The sequence below is a fragment of the Rattus norvegicus genome, chromosome 16, assembly GCF_021556685.1.
Source record: "Rattus norvegicus strain SHRSP/BbbUtx chromosome 16, alternate assembly SHRSP_T2T, whole genome shotgun sequence".
Classification (NCBI taxonomy): Eukaryota; Metazoa; Chordata; class Mammalia; order Rodentia; family Muridae; genus Rattus; species Rattus norvegicus.
In genome coordinates, this window is record NC_141549.1 from 51,986,160 (window position 1) to 52,003,627 (window position 17,468).

Here is a 17,468-nt window from a genome sequence, read left to right on the forward strand (position 1 = left end):
TGAAAAAGATATGTGTCCCTTTGCAAAATACAAGTTTATATCTAGTTTCTATGTCACCTGAAATTATTAGGCCAAATACTTTACACAGACTTTGGCCAGTGAACAATTTACTTGTAGAAAATGGGTAGATTATATGTGTTAGTAGCTTATGCCCATGAGGGGAAAGAACAATAAGTTATGAGTATACTCATGTGTACTTCCTAACCTCGGATACAGGAAAAAGGCATTCTATTTAAGTCATCTCTGAAAGAATTACGTCTGTGTGTGTGTGTGTGTCTGTCTGTCTGTCTGTCTGTCTACATATTTATAAATAGTTGTAGTTTATCTGGGCTGAGTGAAAAAGGCAATTTTATCTTTTTAATTAATGTCTTCCTAGATAAAAGGAAAGCTGATGTAAGAGAGACCTACCACTCTGGTCACCTAGTTAACAGTCTACAGACTTCCTTTTTAATATGTAAATATTAATTATTAATTTAGTGAGACAGGATTTTGCATCACCTAGGGTGCTCTCGAACTCTGTAAGTCACAGAATATGACTCTGAACTTCTAATGGGAAGTGACTTCTATGTCCACCCGAGTGATGGGATTACAGGCATGCACCATTACATAAACAGCCAGGTCGGGTTTGTGGAATGCTGGGAGTTGAACCCCAGACTTCATGTATCTTAGGCACACTAGCAGCTGAGCTGTGTTCCCAGCCCAAATTTGTCTCAAGTATTGAATTTTTCAAATACGCAGACTAGTGAAATAATGATTGTAGGTAGCCCGTGATCTGTCCAGAACAAATCAGCACGTCCCTCTGATTACCTTTCTGTTTGCTTCAATGTTTGTTTGTTTGTTTGTTTGTTTGTTTGTTTGTTTGTTTGTTTTTCCAGGTAGGGTTCTTCTGTATAGCCTTCCTGGAACTCACTCTGTAAACCAGGCTAGCCTTGAACTCACAGAGATCCTCTTACCTCTGCCTCCTGAGTGCTGGGGTTAAGGGAGCGTACCTCCGCTCACCCCAGCTCTGATTGGTGTTTTAGCAGTGTGTGAAACACTGAGGTTCTGGTTTCAGCATCTCAAATGCATAACTCCGGACATAAAAATCTATAGCACTCGTAGGTATGTTTTGTGGCTTGAACTTGGGCCTTACACACAGGACACATGGTCTGTCCCACTGTACTGTACTTTGGAGAGTGTTCTGGGAATTAAACCCAGCGCCATGTACATAGTTATCATACGCTCTACACAGCTATGGCCTCATTTCACTTAATAGTTTTGTTAACGTTACCAATGTTATTATTTTCCCACATCAGAATACTAAAATATATCTGTCCTTCCCCCAACCCCAACCCCTCCCACTCCCTTGAATCTACAAAATCCTAAGCTGGGTTTTCCCTTATGTCGTTCAGTAAACGCAAGGACTGAGAACTAAAGGAGACATGTGTTGGTAACATGCTTCTGTATACGATCCAGTGGAAGGAATCATGTCACGTGCAAGGACTATTCCAAAGCTCGGCACGGTGTGTGCCAGCCAGACAATAGCTTCTTTTGTGACAAGTTCTGCATATGTTGACATCAGTGTATCTGGGCAGGCGTTCTCAGTACCCCCATTATGAATAGATAGTCCTCAGTTGGGCATATAATTCTAAACTGAAGGAAATATCAAATACTGTAGGAGGCCCCGTGTCTAACTCACAGTGACCCTTTAACGATGGTACTAACCTTACCATAGCGTGGTTAGTCCCAAAGCCTCATTTCTCTGTGATCTGAATCCTTCTCGCCTGGTTTAAATCAGGAAGTTATTGTTTCATTCTGTGGGAGTATCTTGTTTTAAGTAACATTCCAAACCAAAGCACACTGGTTTACCTGGGTAGGTGATGTAAGGAACAGTATATTCATCCAGAAAATTCCTCCATCAAGTTTTCAAACCAAAACAAAAACAAAGAGGGGGAAGAATGAATACCCAAACTGTCAAAGGTATTTGAAGCAGGTCCTACGTAAGGGTGCCAGCTTGAGGGGAGTGAATGGTCTCTAAGCAAACACTGTGCGCATACACACACAAGCTATTTTTTATATGACACTATCTCACACTCACTAGATGTTGAAATGCAAATTCATTGGCTTTCCTAGATAGTGTGGGATATTTTGAATGCCTTTCCCTTACCTTAGAATAAAAATTGGGGTTTTTTTCCTATAAAGCATTTTTAATGGACCTATGTAAACTCTTAAGAATATAAGATTATTTTATTGGTGTTTAAAATGATGTCAGGATCATAATCCTTTATGGTGTAGTAATCAGTAATAAAACAGCGCAGTGAGTACCAATTAAGGAACATCAACTCAATGGGTATGCAGCCTGCACGCTGATTTAAACGGTCGCTGATTGGAATAAATGGATTTAATATGTACTTATTTGCAGACGGTAGCTTCTCTGTCACCCTACTAGGACCGGCGCATGAATAATCTAAGAAAGATACTTACTTACAACTTTAATGAGATACTAATGTGAATCATTTTTTTTAAATCTGCGTTTTAGAAATTATGAAGCACACAATGCTAAATACAAAATCTGCCCTCCGTGCCAAGGACTTTGCAGTCCCAGCAGCAGTGAGGGGCACCTCCTTGCCTTAGTGTGCAGCCATCCGGCGGAATTAACCTCTTCTGGAGATAGGCCCCTAAGATCTGACCATTGTCATTAAAGAGAGAAATATTTGCGGCGTTCTCAATCCTCCATTATTTGCCTCTGTCTAACTTAAACCTGAGAGTCAATTCCGTAGCCCTGTGAAAATACAGTACAATTTAATAATTCCAACCAAGCACACTGTGGACAGCAGAAACCGTGGGAATCGGCCCTAACCGAACACGTCAGCAGCTATGCACACACAGACACTTTCTGTTTCCCCTCGTGAGCTACTTAATGTACACGGAGCGCCCACGTGGTTGCCTTCATTTCTTCCTCGTGTTTACGAGGATCGGTGTGATGGTGATTTGGAATCAATATCACGCCAAGTCGACTTTTAGGCATCCTGTTCCTCCCCAAAGAAGACGTGCATTCTTTGACCTCGTTTTTTAAGTGAGCATCCTTCTTTGGTTATATGGCTGAGCAGGTCCTCCTGGTGCAGCGTTTATAGGTCAGCTGAACTGCTTCTGATGTTGGCTTCGCCCTTTTGGGTTGTACGTGTATTTTTACTTGCTTGCCTACTGGGTTCAAAAAGCTGTAAGGTGCTCTCAGATTCGCCGGAGTATCAGTGGGTTAGTGATCAAGTTAGCTCGCGTTCAGTCTTCCTTTCTTCTGCAAGGATGGACTGATGCTTTCCACATTGTCAGACATTCCCTTGACCAATCCCAAAACAGATGATACTCACGCTCTGTCTCACCCAGGTACACAGTCCTGGATCCTCTGAGCTGTAAACGTGACCGACTTAGTCAAAAAGGGACCCTTGGTGCTCACAGATCACCCGACTGTGGTTTTGCCTTTGCCAGTAGCCAGCAGCTCCACCCTAGACAAGTTAATTCCCTGTCCTGTGCCTCCATCCCTTTGCCCCTAAAGTGGGAAGGATAACGATGCTCTTAACTCAGGAAGGTGAGACCGCATCAGCTAATGTATTGTAAGTGCTTAGCATAGTTTTCACATTAAATTAACAATCAGTAATGCCAGTTACTGTTAACTGTGTGTAAGTGGATAGGGGGAGGGGGAGAAACATGGGTGACAGAGAAGGGGAAGATTTGTAAAGCGGGTAGTACACACTCTCCTTTCCCAACAGATCGTTTCTCCATAGAACATACAGAAGCCATAAGTCATGTATTTCATCGCTTTTTGTAACACATGTTGAAACTATATGGACTGAGCAACAAGAACACATTGATTATCCCAGTGTTAATGGGTTTATTTATGCATTAAGTTCCATACATCTGTAAAATTCATTAAAGCTGTAGATTTTGATGACAGTCCTTAGATGAACTTGCAGAGTGATATTTTTACCTTCCTAATTGTCCTATAAGGAACAATGCAACCTATGAACAGGTATTTCCAAAGGGCCTTTGAGCCCAAGCTCACTGCTAAGCAGGAAGAAACATCCTACCTACCTTTGACTCTCTTCCTCCAAACAGTGCAAAGGCTTAAAAAGAGAAAGTCTTCTCGTTTAAAGGACACTGGGAGAAGTGTGTGCAAAGATTGAGGGACCAGCACTTCCCTTTGCTGATTTTACAATGACAGTGCTTCTGTGGAGTCAAACCTTTCACACCCACCGTCTCCCAGGTGTTGCCTGCCAGTGTCAGCAAATAGACCAGGGACCCCTAGTGCATAGGCTTGAAACCTGAACAGTAGTTTCATTTGCTGTGGCCCAGGGGTGACTGTGCAACTGGGCATATTCTGAAAGAGAGACAGCTGAAGCTAGGAATTAGCCCAAGGCTTGAAAGACATGTGCATCCTGACATTTCAAGGAGACCTCCTTTGAGGGTTAGAAAATCTTCACTGCCACCGTGGCTAGACGGAGTCACTAGGAAATTGAGGCACAGCTCTGTGCAGGACTATGAGGACCTTGCCAGAGAGAACTAAGGGAGGAATAACTGCCCTGAATGGTACCAACATGGACTCAAAACTTAACAGATACAAAAAGGAAAAACAAGGGGGAGGGGGCGGGTGAGTATTATCCCCTTTCTCTGCTTCCTGGCCATCCACCATGTAAACCGCCCCTCCACCCCCTCCCTGCCTTGTTGGACTAGTACCTCTGAAAGACAGAGCTAAAATGAGTCTTCCAATCCTTTAAGTTGCTTCTGACTGGTGTTTTTGTCACAGCAATGTGTAGCTAACGCATACACTGCCTTGGCATTACTCAAAGGAGCCTTGTAGAAGAGATCTAAAAGAAGGTGGTGCTGTCCCCACGGCTTTAGTCAATATTTACGCCCTTAGGTCAAGAATGAGTGTGTAGTCCTTCTGATCCCCCTGCAGCAGGACCCACGGGACTGAGGGAAGATGTGACACCATGACAATGGTTCTTAGCCGTGTCTGGAACCAGGCAGCCCACTGTACTGGCCCTGTACCCACACTGAATCACTCTTCCTTCTCTCTCGTCTGTATCAGCTGTCTCGGTTACGCTTACACCCTAAGCTGGCGATGAAGACAGAGTAAACGAGTAATATGAGGTGCTTAGCCTAATGCCACACACTAAGCCTTTTTATTACCTTCAAGAAGCCAGGTTGACGAGTGTCCTAAGGTCATTCTGAAACTGGTCTAAACTGAGAGACCGACCTGGGTCAGAGGCAGAAACGTAGGAGCTGTTAATATACCTGCCAAGAGCTCATAATCTACAAGGCACTCAGAAGCAGAGCTCAGAGAAGAGTCTAGAATTGTCTTGACCACTTGCATTTCTAGTGTGCGTGGTTTTCAGAATCCGTCTGTCACCAGTTCTCTGGGATATGAAACCTGAAATAAAGTTTGAAGAGTCATCACCCTACAAGAAATATGGAAATACTCTACCTGTGTTCTACATGCTAAAAAAGATAAATACTCTAAATGTCAAGGAAAGTATTTCATGAATAAAACATAATACCTTTTCTTAAATGACTAGCCCACACACCTATAAGACAGTTCCATTCATGGCGGAAAATAAAAACCTTAAAACTTGACAGAACTAATTAGTATTCTTTGAAGTTAAAACATACGCTTTCATCGTAATTTCTCTGCAACCTTATGTGCACATCAGCAACTGTTAGGTATATTAATTTTTAACTATATTCTATTGTTTTTACGATTATTATTCCTAATGGCTTTTTGCAACATGCCTGCATTTTTCTGGTTATTTCCTGTACCGGCTTCTATAACGATATTTTTATTGCTGCAATTATTTTCCTAAGTATTTTAACCTCGTGTATCCACATTTCCTCTCAACCTTCTTCATTATTCAGAGTCAGACTTTTGAGGTCATCATCACAAACTTTACTCTTCCAAGTAAAACATAGGCGATCATTTTTAATCTTTCCTGGTTTTAAGCTATCAGTGATTCCTTATGATCTTTAATATGTTCCTCGTGGTATGAAAATGATAAATCTTGGTATCCTGCTCTCGGTACAGATATTTTTATAGCTGCTTTTTAGCTTTTCTGTGAATGCTGTGTTAAAATACTTCTACTCTTTAAAGTGTTGTGCTAATTATGACTTACTATGTATTTTCAAATGCATTTTCTAATTCCAGTTCCTCTTCTCAGTACCCACCTGAGCCAATGACAGCCGTGCCTTTACTGTACCCCAACCCATTACCTTGCACAATTGACTCTCTTTGCTAAATTAACCAAGACTGACTGGTCAGGAAAAGTTCAGTCTCCTTAAACCTACTAATAGAGATCAGAATGTAGCTTCTGTTCTTTATTTTGGTTTCATAAACTCTAGCAGATCTGATGTAAAAGCCCATGATATCCTGGCCAGCTGTAATCAGTGTAACTAATTCTTATGAACTAAGAATTCCCTTGGAAACACTACCCTGCCTGAATTGGAAATTCTAGATTATTAATATTGTTATGATTACATGCAGATCGTCAAGTGAGCTATCATAGAACTCTGGCAGATTATATAACACTTAAAAGGAATTATTAAAACTTCGTATCAGTGTCACGATGCAGTAATACATTTCTCCTTTGATGCTTAAGAGATGAATTGTGCTGACCAAGCTATGATTGCAGAGAGGACCTCCTACCATCTTTCTTTCACCTTAATTTCCCATGTAATGTACTGTCAATTAGCCATAAACACTCTTATTTTTAAAGGCAATTCGGAAGCCTCTAATGGAATCCTGTGGCAAAGCAAAGAATCCTTTTACATACACGGTACAGATGTGTCAAAACCACTTAGGGGTTTGTTTACCCACATGACCCAGCCAGCAGACCAGAGAGTCTCACATGAGAGTTACCATGTGAATCATACCGTTAGGAGTGCCGCCACCACTTGTGTATGTCAGTAATGAGAACTAATCAACAGAAGCACCTTTGAAAAGCCATTTTAGATCATTAAAGATGTATGAATTTTGACAAAGCAGGAAGATCCGAGGCTTATGAAGAATATATTAGGTCTCTGCCGTGAGTGACGGGAGAGGCTGTATGTCTCAAAGAGATAAATGGTACACGGGCAGCTAGAGGCACTCTTGGTCCAGCTGGTCCTGTAAACTTGGCGAGAAAAACAGCCTATTTCAAGATGGTCCACGAGATGAAACAGTGTCTTGGACCACGCCTGTTCCCTAATGGACTACATATGTGAAGCGACTTGTCCGTCTGGCTTGGAGCCAAAGGCTACTGGAGACGCGCCTACAGGGCTTCACGTGCCCCTCTCCAAGAAGAATGAAAATACATTTGTCTGGTGGTTTTTCATTTTCATTCTTTTCCTTGGTGCCTATTTACTTATTAGCTGTTAAACTTCAGTTACTCATAGCACTAAATCTCCAAAATTCGTTATTCATAAAAGACCCTATCCACCAAGTCTACTTAGCTGTGGTCTTAACAAGAGTGAGAACGGCACGCGTTCCCAAGAACCCGTGCAGGGAGGCGTTAGCGTCCCCCAGACTGATCTTTAAAGTGCCGCGTGGTTCCTGGCGTCATGACCACACTGACTAAAATTGAGCGTAGAGCATTTTTAGAAGATTCGAAGTGCATCTCTGTCGTGTGACACGTCTGTGTCAGCTGCAGCTACTCGATTTGCATGTGAATTCTGAAATTTTCCTTGTCCCATGTGACACTTCTGAAATGTCTGTCTGTTCTTTTTCTTTTTTCCTTTTCTAATTTCCCAAGCTCACTATTTGGATAAGATAGTTAAAGGTACTGTATATCTACTCTTTGTTGACATATCTGCATAAATAACTCTATAGCTGTGTATCAGATTGCGCTAGGTGTAACAGCAGACACTTTCATGCATACTTCTGTAAATTATAACTCGGGCTTACATTGTGTGAGATGCCTCAGATTTAAATTATCGAGACTTAAGTTGTCTGTGTCTCATTTTTATAATTTTGGGTTCTCGCAGATTTCATTCCAACGTAAAACAATAGTTTTCACTAAAACTGAAACTGAAGATCACAGACCATTTGCTGTTTTTTGGTTTCACTTTATTTTGCCTCAGAAATCTTCGTTGTTCGCAACTCAGCTAATGAGCCTTAAATTATAAATTAAAGAATCATAAATACTCTTATCGCAGAATAAGAGTTGTCACTCTGAAGAACGTCCTGGCTAACATATGTTGAGAGGAGAGAACAATCTTGTTTATCCTCAAATGGAAACCTCTTTGGCTCTTTCTAAATGTGTCAGAATATATATGTATATGCGACGCCTTATTCCTGTTCTCTTATTCTTATACAATCTACAAAATCTCGTGCACACCGTGCACCAGAATTGATATCGTTGCTCAGCAAAAAACAGCAGAAGTTCACATCTTCAGTTACCGTAGAAATAGGTGGAGCGATGCTGTCCGCAGAGAAAACCCCTCCCTCTTTCCCCTCAGATGACCTATTTTCCTTTCCCTGTTTGTGTTTTCCATTAGAATATGAAAATATTCATGGCAATATCCAGGCTTTCCTATCCTGATTCCGTGTGCAAGCAGCAGCTCATGCTGCACACGGGCAGTGGGGCAATCGAATACTTCTACTTCAGTAAAATAAAAATCCCAAGAGAGAACACCCACAAGGAACACTCACCTTTTACGTCTGAACAATCCATAGATACAGACGGTAACTGTCTAAAGACAAAGTAAACCACAAAATTAATCTTATCCTGGCCTGATGACATCCTTCAGTATCATTTTGTCAGAAGGCAACCTTCTTCCTGCTGGCTGTAAAAGAAACAGCTTAAGAAACAGAACACCTCTTTGAGAGGTTTCCTTCTCAAGTCCACACTGGAGACCCATGCACGAATCCTCATTTGAATACAGGCTAAACATCTTACGACACATTGCTCCCTTAAAGCTTAGGTCCAAAACAAGTGGGGTGTTCTCGTGGTAAGAAGCTGTGTAACGACACCCCGTTGCTGGAGCAAGTGTTTTATTATATGTATTTTACACTGAGTGATTAAAGCTGGCCAGAGAGACTTGATTGCTAGCCAGGTCACTGCAGGAGCTTAGAGCATTTAATCCTTATTTCTATCAGTGCTATGTCACACTCATAAACAGGGACCGCAGAACCCACCTCAGTGTCATCCTTCATAAGTAGACCATGTTGGCTGCATGCCAGATGTCATCAGTAGGAAGTGACAAAAATTTGGTTTTTGGGGGGGAAAAATTATGAAAACTGAGACAATTATCAATTTTGGATATATTTAAATTAATTATTTCCCAAATTTTCCCTTCTTGCCCATAAAAGCAGACAAGATAGGATATAAAGGTAACAGCATCAAAGCCTTAGGGAGATTGTCACAAAATATCACCCCTCGCTATCTGTCTTGAAGCACGTCACTACCGTGTTTTTGTTTAGTCTTTCAATGTTTTATTGTGGTCCTTATGGTATTTCATTTTGTCCGTCCTACGTAGTCAAATATGCACAGCTCTTACATTTAGTTGGAAATCCTGTTGGTCCTGTCCCATCCGTATGCAGCCTGAATCCTAATGTTTGTTAGAACAGATGCTAAAGCTGCTTCAGTTTCCCTGGGCTTTGCTTATTCTGTGAGAAGGAATGTACTCTTGGCATAAAGTATAGTCATTAATACTGACCTATACTTTGTGCGACTATTTAATACACTGTAATTTCACATGAATATTCGGCAACTCTGAGGCCAGATAAAATTAATGTTCCCTTTTTAAACATCAGTCATAAATTCCCATCCACGTGTTCTTGAATTTAGAAGAATTTTTTTTAAAGCAACGAGGTGCTTTAAAAAGAAGCTTCTAGCAATGTTTGTAACGGATTAAAAAATTGGATCAAGGGGTTCTGAAATTATTTTCCTGAGATGTTTTCCCAAACCCTATACTATATCTTGTTGCTTTGCAAAAGGGGGGAAGAAATGTCAGGTTAATTTTGTCTGGCCTGAAGCTACTTAGTGGGTCCTTGCATATATTTCTGTCCTACACAGGTAAGTGGTGTCTCAAGGGTCAGGCCAATCAAAGATGCCACTTGGGTAAGAACTAGATCCTTAGATAACGTTGCTGTCTCTATCCATGTGCAATTACAGTCTTTGTGCTGTTTATAAAGGCCTGTTTCCACTACGTGTCCCGTATCTGTTTCCTTCAGATGCAAGGTCTTTCCATACTCAAATCACTGGTGTTTTCCTTCCTTGTCTTGACAGAGGGTTGCCCCGGCTTGTGCAACAGCAATGGGAGATGTACACTCGACCAAAACGGCTGGCATTGTGTCTGCCAGCCAGGGTGGAGAGGAGCGGGCTGTGATGTAGCCATGGAGACTCTCTGTACAGACAGCAAAGACAACGAAGGAGGTAAGGAAGGCGAACCTAAAACTGAGTGCCAGAGCCTGGGTCCGTAAGTTACAGCGACTGCATAAGTATCTGTTGGGAAGGAAAGACCGATCCCTGAAGATTAGGTTGGTCGAAAATGTGTGAGTGTCGATGGCTTGATTGCGCTCCCCGATTCTTCTGAACCGAAAGCCTGGTGATTGTTGTTCATGGAAGGGGCAAGGTTACTGAGTTTCTGTATAAAGTCCATTGTTCCCTGTTCCTTTTTCTGATTCCCGGGTGGCTATCCTCTGCAACAATGTATTGAGGGCACTGTGCGTCGGGAGTGCCCCAGAAGTGTTTTAATAACTAAACAAGCCAAAAGATGCCAGGCATTTTTTTTTTTAGGCTCTTCTGTTAAAAATGATCAGTGGGAGGGAAAAAAAGGGAGGAAGGAGAAGAAAATAAAAAAGGAAAGCAAGAGAGAGCGGTCCCCTTGAGGCTGAATTCCACTGTCTTTTTATCCTTAACTTTACACCCCTATAAAACGATTGCAATATTCCACCCAATTTAAGCCTTCGGCAAGGAATAACTATTCTCCCGTTTGAGCACATCCCCCATGCTATTGTATTTTAATTTCAGAGAATAGAGAGTGGGAGTTGGTGGTGGAATAGTTGCCCCTGACAGCTGTTTAATTTTGACAAACCATTAGGAGCGAATCTGGTGTCTGGTTGGAGTTGCCGTCTGAGTCTGAGATCACCTCCTCAAGGCCTCCAGCCCTGCTCTTCCGGGAGATAGTCATCCTGGACAGTAGTGTTGGCTGGAGAGCACAGAGTTTATAGAGGCAGGCAGACCTTCCCTCCACCATGTAGCAATTACAGGGTGTTCAACCACATCTGCAACTCCACTCTCTCGATTGTTTCACCTATAAAAAAGAATTAGGGGGCTTTGAAGATTTTAAGTGGAAAAGAATGTATTTGGATTGTTCTGCGGTTGCAGCCATTGTCATTCGGATTTTCCTTCCTGTGGTTCTGGGGTGCTTTATCTTGACTAGTCCTAGAAAGTTGCCAAAGCAGACAAGGTTGACTGGGGCCTAACTCCTCCAGTGACTGAGCCAGCATCCCTCAGCACCAGGCATACCCTGCACCACACATAACTGGTTAACTTGCTTGCAGACTGATGATCTTTCCAAGTTACTTTCCTTGGCTATCAAGACAAGCCAGTAACCCTACCTAAAGCCTCCTTTCTTCCCCGCTCCTAATGGAATCCAGCAGTTGCCAGCCCTCAGAGCTTTCCTAGCTAATAATACCTTGTTACCCAAACTCCTTGTGATCACCTGCTTACAGAAATGGCAGCATTAATCCTCTCTGAGACATAGCCCAGATGGCAACCTAACTCCTTGCTTTCCCCGGAAGAGCTCCAATCCCATTGTCTCTGGCATCAGGGGAGGAGAGTGACTCTTTCTCCTTGATTGTGCGGTCCAGGTTTTTGTAGTCCTCTAAAAGGAGATTACTTTGAGGAGGTCCTACTTGCTCTCAGAGGGATGCAAACTACGGGCCAAGTCTGTAGAGACAGGCAGAGTAATTTAGGGGCTAATCAACTCTTTGGTATTATTATCAGCCAAGGAGGTTTTTCCTTTTCCTCAAAAATTTATCAACTGTGAATTGGCCCCATTCCCCTTTGTTTATTCTTATTAGCATGAAACTCTGCTATCGCTAGGCTTCTCCCTCTGAGGGAATCTGAGCGGATAGAACTACTCCTGTGAATTCTCTGTTATCTCACAGATTTTGCATGGCTGTCTCTAACCTAGTTCTGTTGTTCTTCAAAGAAGGAATCTCACAGCTGCCTTCATCACATCCTGAGGTGGTCACCTTGGGTGCCTGGGAGCCCAAGCTAGAGATTTCTTTGCTATAGGCATATGGTAGTGCCTTGGAGACGGTGTCTGCCATACTAAAGGCCAAATCGAGATGCATGACCTGTCTATGTAGGATAGTGGGACCATGTGACAAAAAGAACAAAAAAAAAAGGGAGGCTTAAAATTAAGGTGGTACAGAAACCTTAGGACATGGGGACAGTGGAGAGTTGTAGGTCTGTTATCTATGTCGTCTGATGTCAGAATATTGAATTAGCCAGCACGCCTCTAAGTAACCTGATTTGACATAGTCAGTAGCTGAAAAGGAGTGGGGGAAGAGGTTGATTTGCCCTGGCCAGAAATTAAACAAACAACACTGTGTGTGTGTGTGTGTGTGTGTGTGTGTGTGTGTGTGTGTGTGTGTGTGTGCGCGCGCGCGCACGCGCGCGCTTGTTTTCTTTAAACACAGTCTTGGGAAAGTGGTTTCCCATTCCCAGAAGTGACAAAGATAGATTAAGTTATAGTCAAAGTGATAGGCTTATATAAAAACGTCTTTATAAAACACAATACAATGTATGATGAATATACACAGATAGATAGATAGATAGATAGATAGATAGATAGATAGATAGATAGATAGAGATAGGAAGATAGATAGATAGACAGACAGACAGGAAGATAGATGATAGATAGATAGATAGATAGATAGATAGATAGATAGATAGATGATAGATAGGAAGATAGATAGATAGATGATAGATAGGAAGATAGATAGATAGATAGATAGATAGATAGATAGATAGATAGATAGATAGATAGATGATAGATTGATGGATGGATGGATGGATGGATGGATGGATGGATGGATGGATGGATGTTTATATAAACAAGTACATACAGGGAAATACCAGTGACTTTCATCTACTCCATACTAGTTTCCTTTTTCCCACCGTGACCAACCCCATCGCCACTGTCTGATATAAAGAAGGAACCAGTCACTTGCTTTCCTCAGTCACTAAAGTCACTAAAAGGTACCCGTACTTGCCTTCCTGGGTCCTTCCTTTCCTGTTGTCTTTCAGACACAGTGACTTCAAATATCCAAACAATGGGCAGGAGCTTCTGAAGGAGCAGGAAGAAGGGACACTAGTAGACTGGATGGAGTGGAGTCCTTCTTCACTCTTAATACCTATGCATTCCCAGGAAGTAAACCTGCAGCCATGTCTTTTCATGGTTCAAACAGCTGCTGTGTGCACTGGGTGGCTGTGGCCTTTTGAAGCTAAGGGGAGTCTTCCTCATGATAAGGTCTCTGACAAAGATCTGTGCTCTGGGGAATTGACAGTGATCCCCTTCTCCAAAGGAACTCCAGATTTCAGAGAGAGGCTGCTGGCACAAGTTTAAAAAGGTATCATTGGCTTGGGAAAAGTGATTAGTGGTTTGGAAGACAATTGGTTCCTATGTGAGGTCATGATTCTGTTACCATCAACCTATTTTCTATCCACATGGTTGTCCTGATTCATTTCACTTCTCATACACTGTTAGTAATGGGGGTTGTTATTTTTCTCTTGGTACATAATAATGTGTGGTGAATACACAGTGTGTGTGTGTGTGTGTGTGTGTGTGTGTGTGTGTGTGTGTGTGTGTGTGTATGTGTGGGGGGTGGTAATAAATATAACTTTTTTTTTTGGTTCTTTTTTTTTTTTTTCTGGAGCTGGGGACCGAACCCAGGGCCTTGCGCTTCCTAGGCAAGCGCTCTACCACTGAGCTAAATCCCCAACCCATAAATATAACTTTTAACAAAGAAAAGGTGATGTAGGGTAGATTGGTTGGTACCACTCATGATATTGGAAATATAGGGAAGGAACGAATCTAGAGAGGAAGGGAAAGATGTACGTTGTGGTTGAATCATGTTGAACAGCTGAGATGTGTTTGGCTTTTCATGTCTGTATCATATGCAGCTAGAAAGATCTAGAAGGCAGATTTTTTTATAGGTCAAAAGTTGATCACGCTGGAGCCAAGAGCACAAAAATGATATGAGTATGAACTTGAAGACCCCAAGACAGCACTGGTTCCCATAGAACGAGAATCAGGGGAGAGTCAGATCCCATTCAGTAGAAAGGAGCTCCCCATGTTCACTGGAAACAGTCATGCACTGCACGTGACACACTGATAAATCTCACAGTCACAATCCTGCCTCAGGGTTGGGACCTTGCAGTAGGCGAGAGCAAAGGCGATAAGCTGTAATTAGCTTTAAGGAAAAGATAAGACTTTTTTAATAAAAATTTTAGAAAAAAAATTAAAATGCCCATACTTTGAAGAAAAAAGTGAGAGTCTGGAAAAACAGAGCAAGGCGGGTATCAGAAGTGAGAGCCCGAGTTTAATAATCTGACTGAAGGTGTGCCGATTAAGCCTGACAGAAAAATATATCGAGGATGATGCGAAGTGACTTAAAATGTTATAAAAAACAAAATAGGACAGGGTGGAAACCTGGAGGCGAGACCAGAGGTAAGCCATTGTGGCCACAGGCTGACATTTGTAAATAAGTTCTGACTGAACCTCTGTGGTCGCCCTCATCCCCTCGTTTGTTGAAGCTTCTTCACAAGGACTGCTTCATAGCGACATGGCTCACAAAACCTAAAAATACCTACCATTGGGCACTCTATAAAATAAACCTAACTAACCACTATTAAAGACCAGCAGATGCCTCAGGGAAGGCAAGAATGTTGTTTAAGATATGGACGGAATATAACTAAAGCAATAATGTTAGGAATCAAACAGAGGGGAGCATGAATTACACATCTACTTTACATCAGAGTGCCACTTACAGCACAGCCCAATGTGAAGAACCGCTCTTCACTAATAATGAAGGTTGCTATTCAGTGAGCTCTGACATTTTCTGATCTTCCAAGGGTTTTTTTTTTTTTCTCCTTCGATTAATGTTGTTAAAAATGGCGACTATTCCAGGCCAAATGTAAGCCGCCGTAGTGTTCTCTCGACTACAATGGAATCCCAGTGACTTTCAGAAGCTATTCCACAGAGACAGTTTTGCAACGCTGTACATTTGGGCAAGTGGGTAATCAACTTAGTCATACCAGATAGGCCTCTCTGCTGTGAGTGCAGACAAAGAATGAAAAATGTCTTCTCAAGTTATAGGAAGCCAGATTCATAACCATCCGTCACTTGCTTGGGCAAGTTACTGATAAACTCTGCACAAAAATAACAAACAGTGTGTCCCTGCATCTTGCTGGTTGAAAATGAGATTCTTTGTCTGATGGATGTTAGCAGAGCGGCTTGTAAAAATGCATTTCCAACTGATTAGTTCAGAAGGTGTCAATCTCGTACAGTTTTATGACCTGCAGACTACAAGCCAGATGTACACTTGCTTTTTATAAACTAACAAAGATGGATGGCTGACTCTGAGCGCTCCTCTTTGGCAGCTGGACCATATATTGCCTAAGGGAGGGTGTTGTGGGAGTATTGGGATGGGAGCAGTTAACTCTTAATTCACCAGATTAATGGAGATTAAATATAATATTTGAAGGTGCTCTCCCTGTGGAGGAGTGTTCTGTAGGAACATAAAAAAGCAGTGTTTAATTATTCTCTCAGACATATGTATCATGCTCTAAAGCCACTCAGAGTGCGAAGTGAACTAGATCATAGAACACATACTAAAGGATCCCCATAGAAATTCTACACACGATTGTCAATCGCCACTTAAAGGTTAAAGATGGTTTTAAGGGGTTGTTCTATTTTGTTTTTGAAGCCGAAAGTGATATTGAAGTCACAAGCCAATCATCTACTGCCTGAGAGTACTAGGTCTTGAAATCTGTGTTTCCATTCCAAGAGAGAGAGAGAGCTGGGAAATTACACATTATTATTAAGATATGTCCTCATGAAGTCCTCAGCACGGCCTCATCTTTCTTCCATTCGAAATATCAAAAAATATTTATACATTTTTCATCTCTATGGCTTTTTCAGTTGGAAAGAAATATTTTGATAAATTTACATGAAATTTCAAAGCTCAGTTTCATTTGATTATCTTAACACATGGTTTTAGATTTTTGCCAAAGAATTAAAGCATGCTGCTTCAAATAGTCCACAACCCATGACCTTCGTAATGTGCACTATCTACATAAAAATGGCACCCATAAAGAGAAAATATGTAATATCTCTTATCAGAAATTCAGACCCACTCATTTCTATGTGTATAGAAATTATCACAATCTTTTAAAATGCTTATGTAAGAAGAGACCAACACCTTAAATATATGTCAGGTACCCCCTATTGAACTCGCTTCCTCCAACTTCAAAGGACATAAGAGAGAATTTTAGTTGCTGTCTGTGGATCCAGTTTCAAGGGATTACCAAAAAAATCCAACCTAAATAGACTTAAAGTAAAAAAGAATGCTTTAGCTTCTAGAAGGCCAAGGGCAGCTTATTAAAAGACCCCAAGGAGGCCACTGTGTTTATGACCTGCTGGGTTTTCTCAAGCCTTTGACTCTGCTCATTCTGGGATGGACCGGTTGCCAGATAGGTCCTGTGGTAGCAGAAAGCTGGCTACAGCAATCCTTACTCCACAACCTTATGTTTCATTCCAGTGAACATCGGACAGAGAGACAGAGGCTCTGTTCATGTACTTCCTGACGTCATCCTGACATTTTGGGACCAAAGTGAAAGGAGTACGCATGTGTATGTGCATGGTCTGAGAGTTGGAGAAGCTACAGATTGAAATCAAAAATCAAGGGAGGGCGGGAGTGAATGAAGTAAACAAAAGGCCTGCTCCATTCTTCCTAAGCAGACACTGGGACTAAGGGTTCTACCTGTGTCTCATGTTTCTTTCCTCTCTCTCCTGTGTTGCTGTTCCCTTTCCTCTAGACTAGAAGTTTAATCTATTTCTTTGGTTAAGAGAATTTAGTGCATTTTTATTTGTTTTGAAGGGTATACATATGCTACACAGCAGGCACGTGGAGATCAGAGGACAGCTTGTGGGAGTCAGTTCTCTCCTTCCACCATGTGGGTCCTGGGATCAAACTCAGGTCATAACAGACCCTGGTTGCAGACATGTCTAACCACTGAGCCATCCTGCCGGCTCATCAGCGTCACTACCTCCTGTCTCCATTTGCCATCAGATAAGGAAATGGCAAACTAAGTATGGTGTAAAGCAAATAAATTATTAGGATTCGTTTAACAGGAACTGAAAGGGGGGGTTGCCCCTTGTATAAATAAAACACAGACCCATCATCTAAATATTTTTTCATCTGGGTTTTTCATAAGATCACCTGC

The 17,468-nt window shown here is 41.8% G+C and overlaps 2 protein-coding genes across 13 annotated transcripts in view; both read left to right on the top strand.

Moving 5' to 3' along the window:
• Positions 1-17,468, top strand: part of Erich1 (glutamate-rich 1) — a gene marked incomplete at its 5' end in the record, with an annotated part of 52,793,804 nt that overhangs the window by 21,115,600 nt on the left and 31,660,736 nt on the right.
• The window catches only part of Tenm3 (teneurin transmembrane protein 3), a 612,494-nt gene that overhangs the window by 521,005 nt on the left and 74,021 nt on the right, over positions 1-17,468 (top strand). For 6 of the 13 annotated variants that reach the window (XM_087588322.1, XM_087588323.1, XM_087588324.1 and 3 more), the window contains one exon: positions 10,236-10,382. In XM_087588322.1, coding sequence (XP_087444448.1) covers positions 10,236-10,382 — 147 coding nt within the window. 13 annotated transcript variants of the gene reach the window in all.